This window comes from Oncorhynchus nerka, linkage group LG9b (assembly GCF_034236695.1).
Source record: "Oncorhynchus nerka isolate Pitt River linkage group LG9b, Oner_Uvic_2.0, whole genome shotgun sequence".
NCBI lineage: Eukaryota > Metazoa > Chordata > Actinopteri > Salmoniformes > Salmonidae > Oncorhynchus > Oncorhynchus nerka.
In genome coordinates, this window is record NC_088424.1 from 6,394,001 (window position 1) to 6,419,768 (window position 25,768).

Genomic DNA, 25,768 nt, shown 5'->3' on the forward strand with positions numbered 1-25,768 from the left:
CTCTTTTACAAATGGCTCCACACAGACAGAAGCTGCCTCTGTTAATCTCTCCCTTTGCCTTAACACAGCCTTTCCACATGCTCTGTGTTGTCCATGTGGTCCTAAATCCAGCTGGCTGAAACCTGGAAAACAGCCTACCCGACCACTCTGAGGCGTCCGCGTGGTCCTAAAGCACACTTGGCGAATTTTGTATCACAGCACAATGATAAAACTGGTGGGGACAAAAATGCCATTTCAGAATGTGGGGGGGGGGTCATGTCCCCAGTGAAATTTGCAACCCTGCCCCAATGTATGATCTATAAAAGCATAGGTGTGGCTCAGATCACCTGGGCTGTGTTGCTGAGCTGTACACTGAGTAGACAGACTATGTCCGGGTTTCTTTTATGTTGCTTTTGTTGTGTTTTCTTGTAAAGATACTGCATGATGGGAAGGGAATGTTTCTTAGAAGTTGAAGCTAACCAGCTATTTTGTTTCAACTACTCCAACCGCTCTGTGTAGACTATGTCTGCTGTTGAATAAAGACGAGTTTAAAACAAACGGTTGAACATTCATTATAAAAAATATTCACAGACTTATTTTCCAAGGATTTATGTTTATGTGTTGAAGTCATGCAGGGTCCATTATTGAACCTAGAAGAATGGTACTATCAGGCTATATCACATCCGGCAGTGATTGGGAGTCCCATAGGGGAGCAAACAATTTGCCCAGCGTCTTACGGGTTTGGCCGGGTAGGGGGTCGTTGTAAATAAGAATTAGTTCTTAACATTCACTTGTCTTGATAAATAAACGTTTAAAAAATGTAGGCTACACCTCGTGTGCCTGACGTCACATTATTGACATCAATGGGTGTGTGCGAGCGAACAGTGGCTTAAATACCAGCAGCAGCGTCAGGAGTCGTCGTAGATACTACCCAAACCAAACCACACTGTTATGGGAACTGTTTGAGCTTGCTGGTAGGACGAAAACAAAGCCCAGCAACATATGTTCTGTGGTATCGTAGGTTACACTTTATTTGATGTTCTCTTGTAAAGATACTGCATGGTGGGAAAGTGAATGTTTCTTAGAAGTTGAAGCTATCAAGCTATGTTGTTTCAGTTTTAATTTAAGAATTATGAATTATTCCGTCAATGACAATGGCTCGAACATTTCAGAACTACTCCAACCGCTCTGTGTCACCTACAACCACAGCACTTTCCCACCTCTGCGACTGGAATCCAAATCCCTGGTCACTTCAGCCACTATGTTCGCCGTTGGAGTCCTGGGGAACCTCATTGCCATTGTTGTGCTGTGCATCTCAAAGAAAGAACAGAAGGAGACCACTTTCTATACGCTGGTTGTTGGAATGGCTATCACGGACCTGTTGGGCACCTGTTTCACCAGCCCGGTGGTTATCGCCACCTACATAGTCCAGAGGTGGCTCGGCGGGGAACTACTGTGCGATTTATTCTCCTTCTCTATGCTCTTTTTCGGCTCTGCTGGAATGTCTATCCTGTGCGCCATGGCAGTTGAACGATACTTGGCCATAAACTACGCATACTTTTACTCTCAATATATTGACCGGACAATGGCGCGTTTCGCGCTCATGGGTATCTACCTGGCCAACATTGTGTTGTGCATCATGCCCAGCTTTGGGTTCGGGAAGCACATGCGCCACTTTCCGGGAACTTGGTGTTTCTTGGACTGGAGGGCGACGGACCCCCTCGCCGCCTCGTATTCGTTTCTTTACGGTGGGTTCATGTTGCTGTTGATTGCGGTGACAGTTCTGTGCAATTTCGCAGTGTGTATGTCACTTGTGAGGATGAGCCAGAAGACGCGGATAGTGAGAGCGAAAGTGTCCGCGCAAGGTGGCTCACTGCGCGGGTTCCTGCCCTCTGTCACCAGCCTGTCCGCGGCTGAGATCCAAATGTTCTGGCTGCTAATATTTATGACCATCGTTTTCCTGGTGTGCTCCATTCCTTTAGTGGTAAGTAAAAGGCATCTATGGACATTTTAATTTAAGCTATTGTACATGCCATAGGCATGTGTTTCAAATATGGACAAAGCTATGCAACACAGACATACATGAATATTACTGAAAAATTGTTTGCTTTATCCACATATACTATTTTTATATATTCTCTCAATCTGACAGGTGCGCATCTTTGTAAACCAGCTGTATGGTCCTGCCTACATCTGTGCTGGAGTGAAACCGGATTACCGGAGTGATCTGATGGCCATCCGCTTTGCCTCTTTCAATCCCATTCTGGACCCCTGGGTCTACATCCTCTGTCGGAAGAACCTGTTTTTTAAGGGCTGTGAGAGGATGAAGAATACAGTTGGAAAAGTCAAGGCGGGGCCCGGGCCTAATTTAGTCTTTCTTGGCACTGGCAGTCAACATTCACACCTGTCATTTGAATGCACTAACGAGACCAGTTATGTGTCATTATGCACAACCAACTACAGAAATGAATTCGAGAACCAGGTTAGCACCAAAAGTAAATCGTTTACAGACTTTACCATGCGACAAGCCTGGGACATTGACACAGCGCGGGATAACTTCCATCCGTTTAGTGTCGACCAAACTGCCGTGCTCAGCTTCCAGGCGGAACTTGCTGTGGTGTCCAAACCGGCCATGATGGCGTCAATGCTCGGAGGCAGTAAGGCGCTTCCGGCGAAGTGCGCACCAGCAGGTCTCCATAGGCATGTCAGTAAAGTGGACATAGTCACCTGTACCTTCAGCACACCTAGCTCCTGTCATACGGAGTAATGCCTCTGAGCAACTGCAGGACTGTGGTATCCTCTACAAAACATGAATGTTTTCACATTGACTTTAACAGCAAATGTCTGAGATGCTGACAGCCAGACAGACACCGGTCATTTCCCCCAGCAAACGGGGCGTTCTAAGGACCCTTTAGACGTTCTGGGGACGTCATTTTTGTTTGCAGGGACCTTGATGTAGCCTACATGTGACAAAGACTGGGCTTCTGTACACAGAAGAGATTTTACCAAATGGACCCATTTGCAAATTTTAAAGATGTAGTTTTAAAATTTGTATTATTCATTTTTATTATTATCATGCCAAATGGGTACAATAGGCACCTACTTGCCTTCACGACAGACATCTCTTTATACTTTTTGAATTCAATGAATTTAAGAATGTCATTTTTACACATTGGTCCCATTTTATAGGATCTTCTTGATATATTCAGATGTCAGTCTGAGTGATACAAATATATATTTTTTTCCGTCAAAGGATGCTCCCAAGTTACAACTCAATGCAGCAGACAGTAATGCACTCGCTCACACGGACAGCGTCATTGCGTTTGTGTACATCAGAAGCACATTCATCTCCAGTGGAATACTGCACTTGCCTTGCAGCATTGGGTTGCAGAGGCAGTTGCAATGCATTCTGTGTACTGTGTGGTGCACACATTGGATATATCCAACAGAAATAGTAGCAAAAGGTGTTTGTTGAAATTCTCTTGTACACATATCCAGTAAAAAAATGTAACTGCAGAATATATTTCCCAGCATTGATGCAATGACAGTGTCAGTCTAATTGGAAGTGCTGGTTCTTTCTGTGCCATACCTGCGTTGCATGCAGGGAATAGTAACTGAATGTACCAACATGTCAAACTTCGTTTTTTACTGTTGAATGTTTTTGATGACTTAACTGTGATCAACTTTCCTATTTGAATGTGTTTTCAAACTATCGGAAAATTCATTGTGAAACAAATGGTGTCATTAGTATTGTGCGTTTTTGAATTAATGGATCATTAATGCATCTGAACAGTACAACTTGTTACCTCAAGGATGCTTAACTAAATGCAGTTGAGTCGTGAGTGAATGACATAATAAGCATATTACGGAAAGCGCACATATTAAGGTGATCAAGCTCAAACAGAATGAGACCCGGCAGCAGTTACGAGTCATTGTGACGTGAAGTGACTTGGCATCCAGTTTTTCGGTCTAATCTATTTAAATGAAGCACGGGCCATTTTATGTATTTGTTGAGGTCTTATTTGTTTGTCTTTTTCTGAAAACAAAAGCGATGAACACTTGTGTTGAGAGATCATCAACCTGATAATGGTTCACACACTTCGAACGTTGATGAAAATTCCTATGGATTTTTGAGGTGAAAACGTGTGATGCCTTCTTGAGATGAATAGTGTGAACTGAACACCTTTCAGGTTGCTGTATTTCTGTATCCAACCTGTAGGGGGCACTATGACACAAGGGAAACTACCGGTAAAACCACTCTAACTGAACAGGACTGTCAAATCAAAGTTTATTTCTCACGTGCGTCGAATATAACAGGTGTAGTAGACCTTACAGTGAAATGCTTACTTACAGGCTCTAACCAATAGTGTGGAAAAATGATGTGTGTGTGTGTGTGTGTGTGTGTGAACAGAGAGTAGCAGTAGTGTAAAAAGAGGGGTTGGCTGGTGGTGGGACACAATGCAGATAGCCCGGTTAGCCAATGTGCGCGAGCACTGGTTGGTCGGGCCAATTGAGGAAGTATGTACATGAATGTATAGCCAAAGTGACTATGCGTATATGATGAACAGAGAGTAGCAGCAGCGTAAAAGAGGTGTTGCCAGGGGTTTCCAGCCAACCTGGAAAGAGTGCTTTAAAAAATGTGTGTTAAAGGCTGTTATCCATGCTACATCAAACAATGATGGGGTGATACACAGAGTTAGGCTTGATGTCACATGAAATGTCGATTTTTAAGGCCATTTTCTTGTGGTCAAAGGTCAAATCTGGTGAAAATAGGCATAAATTGACACAAATATCCTGAAATCCACAACAAAAACTGAGGGGATTATCAAACATAAACACTTAGACTATGGAATGGATGCATTAATAGTTACATTTCATACAGTTTAGCATATTAATACAAACGGACTATTTAATCATTTATAAATACTTAGACTGTGGAATAAACATATTTATTATAGTTACTTTTGGTATAATTATTATGCTTTAAACTATTCATACAAGAAAAGCATCAGTTCCATCATTTTGGTCAAACTTGGGCTTTAGCAAACAAAAACACTTTTCTCAGACAGTGTAAATCCCCTCTAACTCCTCCGAAAGAAGCCTCTGAACAATAAGCACTTTACCTTGTGAGGATCGGGCATTCTGAGGCAGAGATATTGGAACTAAGGGGTCAGATGTGAATGCAGTCAAAGTTGACATTTTCGAGGTACTGACAGATTATGACAATATTCTCTAAATGGTAACAACTTACTTGACACCCAGTGTCAACACGTTATGACACATTCATAACCATGTCATAATATACATTTACATTTACATTTAAGTCATTTAGCAGACGCTCTTATCCAGAGCGACTTACAAATTGGTGCGTTCACCTTAAGACATCCAGTGGAACAGCCACTTTACAATAGTGCATCTAAATCGTTTAAGGGGGGGGGGTGAGAAGATATACCATAACAGCTGACACAACGTGTCATAACCTGTCATAATATGGCTATAACACTGTCATTACTAATATATTTACACCTGATGTGACATATATTGCGTTATTTTATGACTGGTTATGACACCTACATAAGAGTGTCAAAACCCACATACTATTAAAAAAAAAAAAATCTGCCAAGTTTCCTTCCGTTTTAAGTTTGTTTCTTAAATCCTTTGTTGTTCTTGTTGTTGTAATGAATTCTGTACAGTCATGTTTTTTTGCATCATATTTTAAACAACTTGTAGAAAATACACTTTACGACACGGTCAAGAAGAATTATGACCATCATAATCATATACGCCAGAGAGGCCTATCATATACATGCCCTTATATCAGTCCTCAGTCAAAAAGAGGGTGTCTTGTCCTGCTCCTGTGTTCATCCCAGTCATCCGCAACAGAGCATTGGGGTAGATGCATGTCTGACATCAATGTGTGTGAAATTACAATTACAATTTAATATGATCAATAAAAAATATATATATATATAACATAAACATACTGTTGACATATAGGTGTAAATATATGTGTCATGACAGTGTTATGGTCATATTATGACAGGTTATGTCAGCTGTTATGACATGATATGGTTATGACTGTGTCATAATGTGTTATGGTGCTGGGTGTCAAGTAAAGTGTTACTAAATGTAAAGAAAAAATAAATGTACTATTTAAACCATATACATGGACTCTACGAGGTGTCAAAAGCGTTCCACAGGGATACTGGCCCATGTTAACTCCAATGCTTCCCACAGTTGTGCCAAATTGTCTAGAAATCCTTTTGGTGTTGGACCATTCTTGACACACACGAGAACTGTTAAATGTGTTCTTGACACACTCAAACACGTGCACCTGGCACATACTACCATACCTCGTTCAAAGCCACTTCATTGTTTTGTCTTGCCCATTCACCCTCTGAATGATACACATACTGCACACAATCCATGTCTCAATTATTTCAATGATTAAAAATCCTTCTTCAACATGTCTCCTGTTATTCATCTACACTGATTGAAGTGACATCAATTAGGGATCATAGCTTTCACCTGGATTTACCTGGTCTGTTGATGTCATGGAAAGAGCGGGTGTTGTTAATGTTTTGTACATTCGGTGTATACTCAGAATCCACGACGGCAGATTGTTGAAGATAATTACAGTAATTTATGACAAATAAAATAAATACACATAATTTCTAAAGCATTTGATGACATCTGCTCTGTGCCACCATTCTATGGGAATTTAGTCACCCTCTAAAGTCTGTCAGGGTAAATACATCCAAGACAAGCGTTTTAATATCATATGTAATTAATCACATGTAGACATAGTAAACATAAACATTTAGATGTGGTGATCAATTTAGAAGATTTTCACTGGATATATCGTCAAAGTGTGTGTGTGCCTAATAGATATTTTCAATTTTCCAAATTAATTGAAAAAAGTGTGGTAGCTAGATTTACACTGTAACCAAGGTACAGTATAATGCTGTTGTTCGCATGTACTAAAAGCTTAATTGCGTTCATTTCACAACATGACTGAAATGGAAGATATTTTCCATTGCATGACTTTAGTCATAATTATGATCATACCTTGATGAATGTTAAAGAGAATGTTCCACATACCCACACAACCTCCGTCAAGATCTTAGTACAGGCATTGGATTTTGTTAGTATTACAGCCATGAAGGACGTTGCCATTTTCCAAGTATGTACAGTATATTTAGGTATACATTTGAATGTTATTCACATGGCCGCGAATACGAATATGAAATCTATCATTTCCTCAACAATGTAAACCTTGACTGCATTAGTTCCAGTAGCTCTTCCTTAGTTCCAATCTCTCCAATATCTCTGCCTCAGAATGTTTGACCCTCACGAGGTGAAGTGTAAGGGAGAAGGGAATAAATTGAGCCATTTTTACGTTCAGCATCACTCCGCCAAGGGAAATATAGTATTCTTCCCAACAAAGAGATCTACATCTATTTCAGGGTGTGGTGTATCCCTGGAAATAATCATAATTCGTGAAAACATTACAGTTTTGAAAACGTAGCTTGTCCTCGGCACAACTTACAGTTAAAGCTGCCTACATATTTCCACAATATTACCAATATTACCTTTTTAAAACCATGTCTATCTTTATTTCCCAAACACAATTCAGCACAGTTTTTAAAGTGGTGCTCACAAGCCAAAATGGGTCCCCGTTTTTGTGTACTACGTCATCCGATGGTTTACGAGGTCATCCATTTCGAGTCATATGTTACGGAATTTTGCAACTGAATGATATCATACGAGTTTTGTAATTCATGTGATATGTTGCAAATCTTCAACAGGCTTAACACCTAACAAACACTTTGTACTTTTTAAAAACACTTTCAACATAGGCCAGGCCCTGTTGTTAACTCATATCCCAGCGACAATGCCTTGCATTACGCCTAGGAAGAAAACACTTCAATATGCTCAACTTGCCATTGGCTCAATCATAGGCTCAACATACCCCAAGGTAAACATTTGGACTATATTAGCCCACACAGCTACAAGGATGCACTTTCATGCTAGGGTTAGGACCTCATATTGAAGCTTATAGAGACACCAACTGATGTATAGAACAGTCTTACAAATATCTACTTTGGTTTAGATACAAGCATCATGAAACCGCTAACACAATAAATTGGTGAAAACCTGTTTTTTCGACCTAACAATGCTTAACACTTTTTCCATGTGGTTTCTTCCTCCACAGACTCCATGAAATGATGAACTCTTCCTAAATGTTTTGTTAAAATGATTCATTTTGTGTACGGTTTCCTAGAAACAAATATGGCTCAACTTACCCCTTTTGCTCAACTTACCCCACTCTCCCCTACTGTTCAGAAGTGTCTTTCTGAGTGTCTTTTCACCAGGCAGGCCACAATTCCATCCCACAAAAACAGGCTTACAGTGCCTTTGCAAAGTATTCAGACCCCTTGATTTTCCCTGCATTTTGTTATGTTACAGTCTTATTCTAAAATTAATTAAATAAAAATAATTCCTCAGCAATCTACACAAAATACCCAATAACGACAAAGCTAAAAGAAACAGGTTTTTAGATTTTTTTGCAAAATGTGTCAAGAATAAAAATCAGAAATACCATAAGTATTCAGACCCTTCAGATCCTTGAGATGTTTCTACAACTTGATTGGAATCCACCTGTGGTAAATTCAATTGATTGGACATGATTTGGAAAGGCACACACCTGTTTATATACGGTCCCACAGTTGACAGTGCATGTCAGAGCAAAAACCAAGCCATGAGGTCGAAGGTATTGTCTGTAGAGCTCCGAGACATGAATGTGTCGAGGCACAGATCTGGGGAAGTGTACCAAAACATTTCTGCAGCATTGAAAGTGCCCAAGAACACAATGGCTCCATCATTCTCAATTGGAAGACGTTTGGAACCACCAAGACTCTTTCTAGAGCTGGTCGCCCAGCCAAACTGAGCAATCGGGGGAGAAGGGCCTTGGTCAGGGAGGTGACCAAGAAACCGATGGTCTTTGGTAGCATTGCCTTTAAATTGTTTAACTTGGGTCAAACGTTTCGGGTAGCCTTTCACAAGCTTCCCACAATAAGTTAGGTGAATTTTGGCCCATTCCTCCTGACAGAGCTGGTGTAACTGAGTCAGGTTTGTAGGCCTCCTTGCTCACTCTGACAGAGCTCTAGACTTCTTCTGTGGAGATGGGAGAATCTTCCAGAAGAACATCCATCTCTGCAGCACTCCACCAATCAGACCTTCATGGTAGAGTGACTAGACGGAAGATACTCCTCAGTAAAAGGCACATGACAGCCCGCTTGGAGTTTGCCAAGAGGCATCTAGACTCTCAGACCATGAGAAACAAGATTATCTGGTCTGATGAAACCAAGATTGAACTCTTTGGCTTGAATGGCAAGCGTCTCGTCTGGAGGAAACCTGACACCATCGTGCTGTGGGGATGTTTTTCAGCGGCAAGGAATTTCTAAAAACCTGTTTTTGCTTTGTCATTATGGGGTACTGTGTGTAGATTGATGAGGGGGGGAAAATGTATAATCCATTTTAGAATAAGGCTGTAACCTAACAAAATGTGGAAAAAGTCATGGGTCTGAATACTTTCCGAAGGCCCTGTATATTTCAGGCAGTATTTTCAAACAGCTCTTACACTTAAAGGACATTATCCTAATTTTCACAATTTCACAGTGTCATTCCAACCTCATAGTGTGTAAATACACACAAAACGATGAGCACACCTTCCTAAATTGTGCCATTAATGCACATGACGGCACAAACGCATCTCAAAAAAGTTGTACTTTTTTTGTTTGGTTAGATTTTTGGAAATGTTAGCTAACTCAATACCTTTCTCATTATTATTGTTAACTTGGTAGCATTACTACTAGCCACACAATCAAATATAAACGTGAGAGAAAAAAATCCTGAAGATATTAAGTGAAAATTATACAAATTGATCACCATGTCCAAATGTTTATATTTACTACATCTAAACGCAATTCGTTACACATGATTAAAAAATACACTAATGGTTGGCCCTTAGTCTGTCATAGAAAGAGCAGATTAAGTATTTTCATCCTGACAAGGGGGTGGCTAAATTCCCATAGAATGATGCCACAGAGAGCATCAAATGCTTTAGAAATGATGTGGATTAATTTGTGTGTCATAAATTACAGTAATCACCTGTCATCATGGATTCTGAGTGTGTACAGTTAAAGTCGGAAGTTTACATACACCTTAGCCAAATACATTTAAACTCAGTTTTTCACAATTCCTGACATTTAATCCTCGTACAAAATCCCTATTTTAGGTCAGTTAGGATCACCACTTTATTTTAAGAATGTGAAATGTCAGAATAATAGTAGAGAGATTGATTTATTTCAGTTTATAATTCTTTCATCACATTCCCAGTGGGTCAGAAGTCTACATACACTCAATTAGTATTTGGTAGCATTGCCTTTAAATTGTTTAACTTGGGTCAAACTTTTCAGGTATCCTTCCACACACTTCCCACAATAAGTTAGGTGAATTTTGGCCCATTCCTCCTGACAGAACTGGTGTAACTGAGTCAGGTTTGTAGGCCTCCTTGCTCGCACACGCTTTTTCAGTTCTGACCACAAATTTTCTATAGGATTGAAGTCAGGGCTTTGTGATGGCCACTCCAATACCTTGACTTTGCTGTCCTTAAGCCATTTTGCCACAACTTTGTAACTATGCTTGGGGTCATTGTCCATTTGGAAGACCCATTTATGAGAATGCCAAGAGTGTGCAAAGCTGTCATCAAGACAAGGGTGACTACTTTGAAGAATCTGAAATATAATATCTATCTTAATTTGTTGAACACTTTTTTGGTTACTACATGATTCCATATGTGTCATTTCATAGTTTCGATGTCTTCACTATTATTCTACAATGTAGAAAAATAGTAAAAATAAAGAAAAACCATTGAATGAGTAGGTTTGTCCAAACTTTTGACTGGTACTGTACATTTATTTTGTCTTTATATTCAGTGAAAATGGCCAAAATCTATCAGTACCTCAAAAATGTAAACTTTGACTGCATTTACACTTAGTTCCAATATCTCTGCCTCAGAATGCCCGATCCTCACAAGGTAAGGTGCTTATTATTCAGACGTTTCTTTCTTAATTAGAGGTGATCTACACTGTCTGAGAAAAATATTTTTGTTTGCTTAAAACCGAAGTTTGACCAAAATGATGCAAAGTAGGCTTTTCTTTTGTACATGCCTGGCTTAAAGCTCTCTAGTCCAGTGGGGTCTTCCGCAAAGTTTTCCTGGTCCAGTGGGGTCTCCCGCAGTTGTAGACCTCTGAGAGGGTCTACATCATCTGAGAATGGTCCTTAGTGGCGCTACAGACCACAACTGTAGCGGAACACATCTGAATGGTAATATTTTATGTATATTTGCATGGTGTAAAGCATAATAATTGTATGAAAAGTAACTATTAAGGCATCAATTCCATAGTCTAAGTGTATATGTTTGATATACACAATAATTTCGGATATGTGACCGAAATGTATCACTATTTCCATTATGTCAATTTTCACCAGATTTGACAAAAATCTAGCATGTGTGACAGCCTTTAACAAGCCAATTATTTTTCAAGTACCTTTTACAGTTTGTCTGGTCTACTACCATGGGTACATTTACAATAGTGTTAGGGATGGATTCAATCCGCATTGCAGAGGTATAGCGGAAGATTGTAGCTCTTGAAATGTAAAGACAATGTACCCGTGTTGGCAAAGACTGCATTCATGATAAACACTACATATGTCGGCTCATTCGGAAACATTTTTACGCGGATCTTCCGCGATACAGATTGAATCCAGCCCTTAATTTGCAACCATCGCCTCTAGCATTGATCTGCATTGATCTGAAAGGTCATATGAGGGTGTGATATACTCCAGGACTCCCAACTTGCAACCAAGCAGAGGTGAAGTGAGGGTAAGGGGTGAATCTTAGAAATAATAAGCAATCCACAGTATATCTAGAAATACTTTATTCCTACGCAGAATAATGTCATTGTTGTACAAAAATAAAGGAAACCATTTCAATAGTAATATTGACTGTAATTGCTCTGAAATAACAATGAAAAAACGAAACTAAGCTTGTAACCTGGTTAGGTTTTCAGCCACAAGACTATTTCCTTCCTTTGCGTGAAATGAGACATACTGCATGTTGAGTTCCTTGCCCACTTGTTCTGATCTTTTTGATGTTTCAAAACCCCCCAAAAAATCAAACACAATTCAAAGCCTAAGGATCCAGCAACACAAACCCCCCGGGATATGTGATCATGACAATAAATATAAATCTACAGTCCATAAAAACGACCTCATATGAAATGACAATAAATAAATAACTTATCTGTAATAAATATGTTGACTATAATGCAGTAATGCAAAGAGATGCATGGCATCCATTTCGTACAATTCAAGAGAACATTGAAAAAATGAAGTTACGGAAATCCCTGTTTTGAGCCTGTCTACTTGTGGTCAAATGCAATGAGATATGGTCCTCTTTTTGACCTTTGAGTCAATATTTTAATCAGTACTCCAGGTCAGTCTTATACATATCCCAACTGCTGTGGATATTAAGATCCTATCATTGTGTGGTCACCATCTTGTTAAAAACTGTTCCCAGAGACTGTCTTGCCATTCGGTCATGACAGTCTCTCATTGCAACCGAATCCACTTTATCCTCAACAGAAAATGTACAACAGGAAGAGGCGTGACCTCACTCCACCATCATAGACACTCTACAGAATCTCCATCCTGCTTTGTACTGGGGACCAGCCCTGTTGCATATGTTTCGGAGCGACTACTTCTGCCCTCCCAGAACCTCTCCCTAGACCCAAACTCAGTGGCGAGCCACCATCTGTATATAATCAGGCAGGCGTGAGTGACAGACAGTTGCCACCCTGCCCTATTCATCCTCCTCTTGGCTGGCTCCCTCAGCCCATACACATGCAGCTGGCCGCCGACAGTGACTGGATGGTCTGCCACGTGGTGTGGGCGTCCATGAAGGACACTGGCTCGTAGCGGTCAGGCCGGCAGCAGGGGTGGGCACTGACCCGCCGGGAGGTCCTCCGCGGCAGGGACCCGTTCTCCATCAGGGACCATAGAGCCAGGTCGTAGTTGGTCCTGGACGACTGGCAGGAGCCCACGCAAAACTTGAAGAGGATGATCTCGTCCGAGTCAAAGCCCAGGCCCAAGTCCCGCACCCGCATCTCTCGTTTCTCCACCCTGCAGTCTGGGCTGCTCTGCTGGGGCTGCCTGCCCTTTCCTTTGCCCTTTCTGTCCCTCTCTTTCTCTTTCTTCCTCCTCCTCTTCTTCTTTTTCTTGGCCAAGCCTGTTGGTTCGGCGTCTGAGGGGTCAGAGTTGCGGGGGGAACGGACCACCCACCGGCCACTGGGGTGGTCGTCCGCTTCGTCCATCACAGAGGGGTCTAAAAGAGAGAGAGCCAGAGAGAGAGAGAGAGAGAAGATCAGTGGCTTGTACTCTGTAATCGTATTGCACACCCTTCTTTTACTATTCCCTATTCATGGAGAACATCATGTTGGATTAACAAGTGATGTAGAAAACAGAGATCTAAAAAGCACTTCCTGGTTCCACTCTTACCGGAGAGGCCATGCCAGGGGGAGTATGGGTCACTCTCCTCCTCTTGTTGCTCATCCACCTCAGGTAGAGTGTCTGGGAGCTGCCTCTCCCACATCCCTCCCACCCATCCCAAAGCCAGGACAGAGTCTGCCCCCAAACCAGTGCCCATACGGGCCCCCTCCACCAGGGGCAGCAAAGAGACCACCACCCACAGCACCACCTACAAAAGCGGACAGTAGTTAATGGAAGATGGTCCACAGTTCAGAGAAACAACACAGGCAACAGTATGACAACTATAATAAAGGAGGATGATGATGAGATGATGTTGGAGAGGATGAGATGTTTTTGATAGGTGATGATAATAGTGGTGATTACGAAGATGATGATAATGATAGTAAAGATAATAAGTCACCAATAAGCAGAACGAGTCACTCACCTTCCAGTTACTCAGGTGGTAAGGGGCGCCTGCTGACGGCATTGCGGTAACCCCCGGTCTGTCTCTCCTCCTCGTCCTCCATCTTGGTCCACCTGGAGGGAAAGCAGAACAAGGCCTCGCTCTGTCAATTGTCCCAATCTCAAGAACGCACTCTGAAAAGAATAACATAAACTAACTGCACAACATGATGTGGCCTGCGATAACGTATCCATATTAACGAATACTGTACAAAAACACCCTTTCAACCCTTAAAACAACCCGACGTGTCACATCAATCATGTCCTCAATGCGAAGGATATGTTTATTGTTACGGAGGTAAAAAGGCTAGTGTTTGCTGCCGGGGAGTGCGGCTAGTGTCGGCTTGTCTGTACATACAGCCACACAACAGCTCCTGTCCAGCGACAAAGGCTACCTTCAGTCAGATAGCTGTCAAAGACATTCTTTATTTAGGAGGAGGTAGGGCTGGTTCTGTAGAAGGGGCACCGGGGGAAACCACATAGATGAGGAGGTGGTGATAAGGGGTGCGAGCATCGCAGATGTTTACATACGAGGTGTACAGTGTGACCGGGTTAGCTGTATGTCAAGGGCAGCACCACATGCCCCACTCAAGGGTTTTTCCTGTAAAGAACCCTAAAAAGGCTCAAACACAACATTTGACTGGGGTTTAGAACATTCGCTAAAGGTTCCTGGTTCGATCACCAGTTTCGGCAACAAGCAGATCAGATTCACAGATAGCGTAGCGGTTCATGAGCATTGGACCAGTTACTGAAAGGTTGCTGGTTCAAGTCCCTGAGCCGACTAGGTATACAATTGGTTAATGTGCCCTTGAGCAAGGCATTTAACCCTAATCTATCCTGTAAGTCGCTCTGGATAAGCTTCTGCTAAATGACTCAAATATTGAATACCAATGGGCGTTTGCTCCACTTAATTTGTTAACACAGTGAAGCACCTGCTGCTAGAACAGCGGAGCGTTAATTTAATCAATTGGGCTCAGAAACGCAACAGAAACAAGTGATCAAGTGATCTCTCTCCAAAGAGATGAGTTGCCATTTATTCGTCGTGGACTCATCTAGGAATAAAAGAACTAAAAGCACACGGAATTGCACCAGAGATTAGGCATGGATTCAGCACCCTGCACTACTCTCATTGAGCAGCTGGGGGCTTAGCTGTCCACATCCTGCTACTGGTCCTGTCTCTCAGCTCTCCATACGTATCCCAGCTGACGTGCCATGTAAGTAACACCTTAGGATACGTGCATACGTGGAGGGATTGACTAGAAACAACACCGGTTCTCAAGAGATGTCTTCTGGAAATGTTAAAGCCCATAACGATGAACTCAGTCAAACTTGGTTGGTTTCGACATCAACCGATGTTATGGTGAAATGAAATTCAGCTCACCCGAAAAATTGACACAACACACGGGGATGGCACAGCAGATTCTGTAAAAACGAGCATAGGCCTATATAAGATACATCAACAGTCATCTATCATCCACCAGAGAGACGCGATAGCCTGGTAGCTGAACCAGAGCGGGACGTGAAGGTCCACGGTAAGGTATGTAAACTCTGCTGCTCTTCAATGTTTCTAAATACAGCCCTCGGCCTGCGTCCCAAATGGCACCCTATTCCCTTTATAGTGCACTCCTTTAGGCCGGGGCCCATAGGACTCTGGTCAAAAGAAGTGCACTACATGGAGGACAATCATCGTGATGCTATCTTTACTCAGGATGATGGAGGACTGGGGAGATTACAGTGCAAAGGTTACGATAGGATCTGTGCTTGCATCACTGGCTATGCTGCCGAAGATTACAGAAGCTTGACTATATCAATATAGTTACTGAGAAATAATAGGTCAAATCAGGCCCAGGGAGAAAGCAGACAATCTCTTACACAATGGAACCTGAAAAGCAGAGATAAATGTGTGTGTTTGTGTGTGTGTGTGTGTGTGTGCGCACCCGCATGTGTGTGTCGGAGGAGAGAGACCGAGAGAGACTGCAATCCAAAACCAGGCAGCAAACTCACCAACTCCCTCTCCCCTAACCTGATTTAAAAACTGGCCATTAAGAGAGAGAGGTTAAAGGGGATTTTTCAACAGATCCCCTCTCGGTCCCTTGAGAGGCCTTGTACTGAGTCCTTAATTCCACAGCTGGGAGCGTTTAGCCTCCTTTAGCCCTGTACGCTGGGTGTCTATGTGGGCCTGTCTGGCCGGCTCACTTCACCCCACCACTCTGGAGCTGTTTACAGTCCAATACCTCCAGCCCCTCAGGGTAGAAGGTGGAGGTGGGCTGCTGAGTCTTGAAGACCTCCAGAGCTTCGGAGCCTGTGTGTGTGTGTGTGTGTGTTGTGTGTGAATGTATGTTTGTGTGATGTGCCTCAAGGGATTTGGTATGGTCAGCAGCCTGTTCATCTGCAAATGTGCAATACGAGAGTCGATTGGTTGTCACCTTATATTTGTGTTGTTGGTACAGTGCCCACCTATTACTTATACAGGTCATTGAATTGTACATTTGTTCTGAGTAAGGATACATTTGCCCTGATATAGAGGGGAATAATGTAAGCTCTCCTTCTTAAAACAGTTTTATTAAACAATCAATAATGACATGTTAATTGATATTTGCTCAGGGCTTGCGCCCAAAACTAATATATGGAGGAATGACATTGGTTGAACATAAACGTGTTTCACATTATCATCACCGAGTTGGGTAGCTAGCTATACGTTTAAAGTGGCTTCTTTGTTGTGTTACAGCCTGAATTTAAAATGAGTAGCTGGAATGTCTTGAGTCAATAGGTATTCAACCCCTTTCTCATGGCAAGCCAAAATGTGCTTAACAAATCACACAATAAGTTTGTATGGACTCACTGTGTGTGAAATAATAGTGTTTAATGTGAATTTTAAACAACGATTCAACCATAAAGACCAGGGAGGTTTTCAAACACCTCGCAAAGGGCACCTATTGGTAGATGGGTAGAAAAAAGGAAGCTGAAATTGAATATGCCTTTGAGCATGGTGATGTTATTAATTACACTTTGGATGGTGTATCAATACACCCAGTCACCACAAAGATACAGGTGTCCTTCCTAACTCAGTTGCCGGAGAGGAAGGAAACCGCTCAGGGATTTCATCATTGAGGTAAATGGAAACTTTAAAACAGTTACAGAGTTTAATGGCTGTGATAGGACAAAACTGAGGATGGATCAACAGCACTGTAGTTAATCCACAATACTAACCTAATTGACAGAGTGAAAATAAGAAAGCTTGTACACTATAAGAAATATTCCGAAATATGCATCCTGTTTGTAACAAGACACTAAAGTAATACAGCAAATAATGTGGCAAAGTAATTCACTTTGTGACCTGAATACAAATCCAATACAACACATTACTGAGTACCTCTCTCCATGTTTTCAAGCATAGTGGTGGCTGCATCATGTTATAGTTATGCTTGTAATCATTAAGACTGGGGAGTTTTTCAGGACAAACAATAAACTGAATGGAGCTAAGCGTATGCAAAATCCTAGAGGAAAACTTTGTTCAGTCTGCTTTCCAACAGACACTGGGAGACGAATCCACCTTTCAGCATGACAATAACCTAAAACACGAGGCAAAATATGCACTGGAATTGCTTACCAAGATGACATTGAATGTTCCTCCCTGGCGTAGTTACAGTTTTGACTTAAATCTACTTGAACATCTATGGCAAGACCTGAAAATGGTTGTCTAGCAACGATCAACAACCAATTTGACAGTGCTGAAAAGAATAGCTGTCAAATGTTGCACAATCCAGGTGTGGAGAGCTCATTGAGACTTACCCAGAAAGATTTGCAGCTGTAATTGCTGCCAAAGGTGCTTCTACAAAGTATTCACTCAGGGGGGTGAATGCTATATAAATGAGTTATTTCTGTATTTCATTTTCAATACATTTGTAAAAAAAAATCTAAACACATGTTTTCACTTTGTCAATATGGGGTATTTTGTGAAGATGGGTGAGGGGAAAAAATATTTCATCCATTTTCAATTCAGGCTGTAACACAACAAAATGTGGAATAGGTCAAGAGGTACGAATACTTTCTGAAGGCACTGTACATCATTCTGTATTCTACATGTGTGAAAGCTCCCATAGAAGCGTAGAGCAAGCTAGGCTGGGATTCCCTTCTGTGTTCTGTCTCACTTTAAAGGGGAAGTTCATGATTTTACGAATTAAAGTTGCACTCCAGTGTCCTTTTCACCTCATTTATCATCTCATTTAGTTAACAAAAGGCACATCTCAATAAGTGGTCCAGGCATCCTCATAACATGGCACAAGTGTGTGTGTGTGGGGGGGTGACAACGGAGGGCACCAACATTTTATTTCTACTGTTACTTGTGTGTACATTACTGTATCTTTATGTGGGATATTGTTTTTCAACAGGAAAAGTTTTTTTTTTAAATAGCTGAAGTGCGTCTTTAATGTTAGATGGTTCCTTACCCTGAAAGTAGTCTGTGGGCCAGGAGAAACTATAAATCATCACTTCCATTGATTTTAGCTAGAGGTGGCTAAAGTTTAAGTTTGTCGCGGCTGCTAGAAAACCGAACCATGGATTACAGTTTCTCCTGGCCAAAAAACATACTTGCGAGGTGAGGAACCATCTAACATCAAGTTGTAAAATCTTGAACTTCTCCTTTAACAGCCCACATCCCATCTCTCCAGAACAGAACCCTCTCCTATAATGATGCCCCATTAGAGGTGTTCTATCCGCCAGCTCTACCTGTCATAGACAGAGCCCTGCCGGCATGGGGGTATGGAAGGGACCTCACTAAATCACCACCGCAATAAAAGACACCTGGGGAGAAAGAGGAGAAGAGGAGATGCAGAGTACTAGCCACAGCCGCCAGGTCCTTGCCTAATCATTACCAGACACACTTTTATCTGGGGGTACACAAACTCCCATATCACCTATGATGATATACTGTATACGTGTTCCCTATTCCTTCTGGTTCCTGTGCAAACCTGTTCTGATATATACAGTTCACGTACAAATCAGAACAGACAATTTGTAAGTCTGGCAGTTTACTACTATGTTTGTTTGCTTTTCAGTTTTTAGACTGTGCTGGTAGCAAACCCACAAACCCCACCCAGTCTTGTACTTGTATGTCCTTACGGTGTTAACGTGTCGGGTTTGGGTTCGACCCCCCTACTACTCTCGCCACACTGATTGCACCGCTGCACCAGATGTGCCCTTCTAACTGCTGCTAGACTTAGACTGCAGTCAGCAGCGACAGAACCAGAGGGTCTGAATACGCCGCATAATCCCCTAATCCCTTCCAGGCTGGAGAGGAGAAGAGGTGATTACTCGTTAGTGCCAGTTTCCACTCTTTAGCCGAGCTGTCACCGGTGGAAAATCCACAGAACGCTGCCAAAATGAGAAACAGAGAGCTGGGGATGTTTGCGGCTCGGAGAAACCCAGTCAGAAGCGGCAATCAGAAGGTGTGGACAACACTTCCCTGGGCAGGCTATCCCTGAAGGAGATGCTAGCTAGAAGTCGTTTCTTGCACTGAAGAGTTGCTTGAGAGTCTTCTACTGAAGACAGGGGCAGTCTTGACAGATTCATACAGACATGGGGGTTGTGTGCCACACAAAGATACTGATACACAACAGAATAGCCGTTTACAGATCAAAGACAGGCTAATGAGAGAGTACTGATCTGTGCTTCCGATCATACTAAGAGATCATACAAAAGTGCCTAGTCAAGCTGAATAGGCTCAGCCTGGTCCAAGATCTGTTTGTGCCGTCTTGCCAACTCCTATGGTCAGTGTCATGCCACATTGTCACATTCACTGGCATGCTAGGCATTAACAAGACAGCACAAGCAGATACAGGATTAGGATATACCAGTGCAGGGTCATTGTTAAGATGAGAGAACAAGGGCCAATATCAGTGTTTAGCTCATAGTGGCTCTGGATAGGAAAGAGGAAGCGGTACAACTGAACCTCAATTAGTCCTTAAGGGTAGACAGAGTAAGCTGGTTGCAATCAGTGGTGCTGGTTAGAAGCAAACAAAGTGGTTGCCTGGTGATACAACTATAACCTAAGGGCAGAATCCTAACTTGAGATGTGTGCACTTAACTTTGACTTTCTCATAAATCATTTATTTAAACTTTATTTAACTAGGCAAGTCAGTTAAGAACAAATTCTTACTTACAATGACAGCCTAGGAACAGTGGGTTAACTGCCTTGTTCAAGAGCAGAGCAACAGATTTCTACCTTATCAGCTCAGGGATTCAATCTAGCAACCTTTCGGTTACTGGCCCAACGCTCTAACCACTAGGCCTCCCTTGATGTGGAAGATGGAAGATCTGTGCGAAAGCTTGGGTTCCGCTCACAGATCTCAAGATAGAATTCAGGTCTAAGTGAGCAGTGATTTACCTCCATGGCCCCAAGGTTAGCATCCTCTCACCGTGGAAGAGAGCTCTAGAAAGGTTCAGAGAAAAACAGGTAATGGTGTTTTTACTGGGGAACCAAGTGTTTGAAGTAGCATGGGCGGATTAGTACCCTCACCCTCATGCCTAAACCCCTGTCCCTCTCAGAGATGCTGTGGAGTGGGAAATCATACTCTCCAGCCTCTTATTATAAGGAACAGGGTCCAGGGGTGGGCGTTAAAATGTATCCTCCAGAAGGACATTAGACATATCACCCCTAACCTTAACCTCAATGGCACTAAGCCACTCCCACTGCTGTGATTGGTTCTTTGGTCAGTTTGCTTGGCTCTTTAGAGTACCATATTATGAGTCTTAATACCCATAAAACCTAGTGGTCAAACTGGGAAATTGGCCCAATCGTTTTTTCCACCACTCATTTTTCTCATAGGGGATTTTAGACACTTAAAATAAGGGCTGTATTTTGTTTAGGCCTACCTTGACGTGATGTTTCGATAACCGTGTAAATCTCTCTCGGACAAGGTGACTTTTATCAATATATTTGCCTGTATTTACCCCCCCCCAATTAAATGCTATTTAGCTGCTAATGTGGCTATCATACAGATCTACAAATTCAGTGATGCTCTGGATGAGACTGCCGAATCGAGGCAAAGGTAAGAGTCTCTGGATTAACAATCTGTTAACTACATTTAGTGATGAATAAATTGGCTAAACTTACTTTAATTTACAATTCTGTGAACTCTCTAGGGCAAATTTTAAAAAAAAACAGCCCTTATTTGAAGTGTTTCTAAAATCCCCTATGGGAAACATGAAGGGTGAAAAAACGATTTCCTTGTTGGGTATTATAACACCTCCACTGTGGGGCTCTATTCTAACTGAAAGAAATTAACTACTGTGGGGTTTTACATGTGAAAAGCAATGTCTGCCTTTTTTCTACTAAGTCGGCCACTGGGTCATTGGAATGTTCAATTGATTTGAACTTTGTGCTTTGTGTGAATGGAAACAACTGCCTTCACAGACAGTTTTTCTGGAGATACCTCAGTGCAACCAATAATGGACGACGACTTCATATGACCAAGACACTGCATGTAACGGTTCTGCCTTTGTTTCTTGCTAGCACACTCCCTAGTCCCTATAAGATCCCAAATTCCAAGCTGATTAATGCCGTTTAAGAGGGAGTCACAGAAAAAGAACACTTGGGTGAACCTCACCTTAAATGGGAACACATTAAGTTGTGTTATGGCAGCGATAGAGGATAGGATTTCAGATGACAGGTTTTGTGAGCGCTACAATCTGCTGGAGTCACATCAGCAGGAAAGAGTGGGAGAGCGAGAAAGGAGGGAAATGTTGGAGACAATATATGGAGAGATATCTACAACAACAAAAAATGAAAAGCAAAAACATAACTGTCCTCAATATGTCGTCATCTCTTTTTAAAACACAAACATGTTTGTTTTACTATCCTTGTGGGGACCAATGAAATTGATTCTCATTCAAAATCATATTTTCCCTAACCCTTAACCTAACCCTGACCTTAACCTTAGCCCTAACCCAAAACCTAACCCTTCACCTCAAAACCCTAACCCTTATTGTAACCCCAACCCTAAACTTAGGAACCTGCGAAATGTCCCTAATTATCCGAATTGTCCTTGTTTTACTATCCTTGTGAGGACCCCCCCCAACCCCACCAAACCTCCTCTCCCCTTTCCCTCAACATCCCATGTCTCATTTCGTCTAATTAAGTTGAGTGTGGTCCAGACCCAGGGAAAGCTGGCCATTAATGCGTCACTGCATCTGGATGAACAAACGCCCGGCAGAGCGTTTTTCCGTGTCGCCCGCTTGTCTTGAACCCCAGACGGGCTCTGGTAATGACCTGCTGGCCCGGTAGTTCAAAGGAGCCCTTGACACCATGATGAATGAAGCTGACCCGGCAATTTCGGAAGAATACAGCTTATTGTATCAAAAAAAGTGCTCGCAGCCACGAACGCGGCAGTGCAAACACTGCTAGTTAACATTCTTCCGAATTCAAGAGCAAATTTATAAGAGTGAGATCTTGCGATAAAAACAGGAGTTTTGCTACGTGTTTCATCAGTGTTTTGAACTGTGGTAACTATCGCTTTGTTCTAAATGTAAGTCTGCTTGAAGAGCCAAAGTGCTCGACGACAAATCAGCAATAGACATTAAGTACAATAACACAGGTATAATACTGGTATACTTAGCAGTATGTCCCAACTGCAAGAAAGTAAGACAGAAATGGCGAGCGTTGACAAAAAAACGAAATTCCTTTTGGTCAGATCATGCCCCCTTCACTTTACCCCAGAAGATGTATTGTAGCTCAGTGAGTTCGTTAAACAATTCCAGATTGAGGTAGGTTGCCCTGTGGCACTCCAGGTTGCATAACCAATCTCTCTCATTACTTACACACTCTCACAGACAAGGCAAGCCAGACAAACCTTCCCTGTGTAGACTTCTAAATAGAACTCTATTAAAGTGGATTTAGTATAGACCTTACAGAAATTCTGAATTCAAAATGGATTAAATGGATTATTTTTCTCACAGATTTACACATAATACTGCATAATGACGAAGTGAAAACATGTTTTTAGAAATGTTTGCAAACGTTTTGAAAATGAACTATATACACTATATATGCAAAAGTATGTGGACACCCCTTCAAATTAGTGGATTTGGCTATCTCAGCCACACCCGTTGCTGACAGGTCCAAAACAATCGCGCACACAGCCTTGCAATGTCCATAGACCAAAGATTGGCAGTAGAATGGCCTTACTGAAGAGCTCAGTGACTTTCAACATGGCACCGTCATAGGATGCCACCTTTCCAACAAGTCAGTTTGTCAAATTTCTGGCCTGCTAGAGCTGCCCTGGTCAACTGTAAGTGCTGTTATTGTGAAGTGAAGACGTCTAGGCGCAACAACGGCTCAGCCGCAAAGTGGTAGGCCACATAAGCTCACAAAACAGGTCCGCTGAGTGCTGAAGCGTGTAAAAATCATCTGTCTTCAGTTGCAACACTCCCCACCGAGATCCAAACAGCCTCTGGAAACAATGTCAGCACAATAACTGTTCATCGGGAGCTTCATGAAATGGGTTTCCATGGCCAAGCAGCCACACACAAGTCTCAGATCACCATGCACAATACCAAGCGTCGGCTGAAGTGTTTCCAATTCATCCCGAAGGTGATCGATGGGGTTGAGGTCAGGGCTCTGTGCAAGCCAGGCAAATTCTTCCACACCTAACTTGACCAAACCATTTCTGTATGGACCTCGCTTTGTGCACCAAGTGTCAGCTGGAGTGATGTAAAGCTTGACGCCGTTGGACTCTGGAGCAGTGGAAACACGTTCCCTGGAGAGATGAATCACGCTTCACCATCTGGCAGGCTGACGGACTAATCTGGGTTTGGTGGATGCCAGGAGAACGCTATCTGCCCCAATGCATAGTGCCAACTGTAACATTTGGTGGAGGAGGAATAATGGTCTGGAGCTGTTTTTCATGGTTCAGTCTATGCCTCTTGTTCCAGTGAAGAGAAATCTCAACGCTACAGCATACAATGACATTCTACACGATTCTGTGTTTCCAACTTAGTGGCAACAGTTTGGGGAAGGCCTTGTTCTGTTTCAGCATGACAATGCCCCCGTGCACAAAGTGAGGTCCATACAGAAATGGTTTGGTCGAGATTGGTGTGGAAGAACTTGACTGGCTTGCACAGAGCCCTGACCTCAATCCCGTCGATCACCTTTGGGATTAATTGGAACGCCGGGCCTAATCGCTCAACGTCATTTCCCAACCTCACTAATGCTCTTGTGGCTGAATGGAAGTCTTCTTGGTATGCAACTGCAGTATAGATCTGGCCATGTGTTTTAGGTTATTGTCCTGCTGAAATATGAATTTATCTCCCAGTGTCTGGTGGAAAGTACACTGAACCAGGTTTTCCTCGAGGATTTTGCCTGTGCTTAGCTCCATTCAGTTTCTTTTTTATCCTGAAAAACTCCCCAGTCCTTAACGATTACAAGCATACCCATAATATGACACAGCCACCACTATGCTTGAAAATATGGAGAGTGGTACTCAGTAATGTGTTGTATTGGATTAGTATTGTGGAGTAACTACAATGTTGTTGATCCATCCTCAGTTTTCTCCAATCACAGCCATTAAACTCTGTAATTGGCCTCATGGTGAAACCCCTGAGCAGTTTCCTTCCTATCCGGCAATTGAGGAAGGACGCCTGTATCTTTGTAGTGACTGGGTGTAATTAATAACTTCACCATGCTCAAATGGATACTCAATGCCAGTTTTCTTTATACCCATCTACCAACCCTTCTTTGTGAGGCATTGGAAAACCTCTCTGGTCTTTGTGGTTGACTGCTTGACTGAGGGACCTTACAGATAATAGTGTGAGTGGAGTACAGAGATGAGGTAGTCATTCAAAAAAACATGCTAAACACTATTTTTGCACACAGATTGAGTCCATGCTACTTATTATGGGACTTGATGAGGACATTTTTACTACTGAACTTATTTAGGCTTGCCATAACAAAAGGGTCAAATACCCAAGATATTTCAGCTTTTAATTGTTAATTCATTTGTTTAAAAAAATGAAAAACATAATTCCACTTTGACATTATGGGATATTGTGTGTAGGCCAGTGACCCCCAAAAAAAAAAAAAAAAATATATAAATGTAATACATTTTAAATACAGGCTGTAACACAAGAAAATGTGGGAAAAGTCAATGGGTGTGAATACTTTCTGAAGGCCCTGTACATTTTCAAGTGATCTAATATTTGCTTTACCACTAGGGGGAGGGAGTAGAACTTTGATAACACTTGAGTTTAGCTACTTGCAGGTAATAAGAAATATACAACATGTTGATGCATTTAACGTTGATATGGAACCATCCGCCTCCCAGAGGCAATACAGACGGATGTTAAGATGCAACAATGAAAGAAAAGTGAAGTAGAAATGAGAGCATGTAGTGAAATACACCTCCAGACCCAAAAAACACCCTCTCATTCCCATAAAGTACAAGCTTGTTTAAACAGACCATGCAAGGCCACACAGAGGGAGGTTGTAGGAAAAGGGAAAAAAAGAGTGTCCAGTTGATCTGATCCCTAACCGGGCTGCAGACCTCCATGACCTTTGACCCGGGAAAGTGGAACCAGTGGAAGGATCACAGGAGAATGTGAGATACCTCAGGTACCACAGATCTCATGCTCTCTCTCTCTCTCACACACACACACACACACACACACACACACACACACACACACCTACCTGGAAGTGAAATAGCAGAGTAAATGGACAGTCCTAAATCAACTCAAGGGA

At 42.2% G+C, this 25,768-nt stretch overlaps 1 protein-coding gene and 1 pseudogene across 2 annotated transcripts in view; one reads left to right on the top strand and one right to left on the bottom strand.

Moving 5' to 3' along the window:
- The first annotated feature begins 837 nt into the window (after positions 1-837).
- On the top strand, positions 838-2,755 carry LOC115113902 (prostaglandin E2 receptor EP4 subtype-like; annotated as a pseudogene).
- A 9,227-nt stretch (positions 2,756-11,982) lies between these two features.
- The window catches only part of LOC115114193 (artemin-like), a 41,091-nt gene continuing 27,305 nt past the window's right edge, over positions 11,983-25,768 (bottom strand). For both annotated transcript variants that reach the window (XM_065013314.1, XM_029642253.2), the window contains exons 2-4: positions 14,018-14,109; positions 13,603-13,801; positions 11,983-13,429 (exon numbers count right to left, since the gene is read on the bottom strand). In XM_065013314.1, coding sequence (XP_064869386.1) covers positions 12,936-13,429; positions 13,603-13,801; positions 14,018-14,059 — 735 coding nt within the window. In that variant the 5' untranslated portion in view covers positions 14,060-14,109 and the 3' untranslated portion in view covers positions 11,983-12,935. The remainder of the gene's footprint in view (positions 13,430-13,602; positions 13,802-14,017; positions 14,110-25,768) is intronic.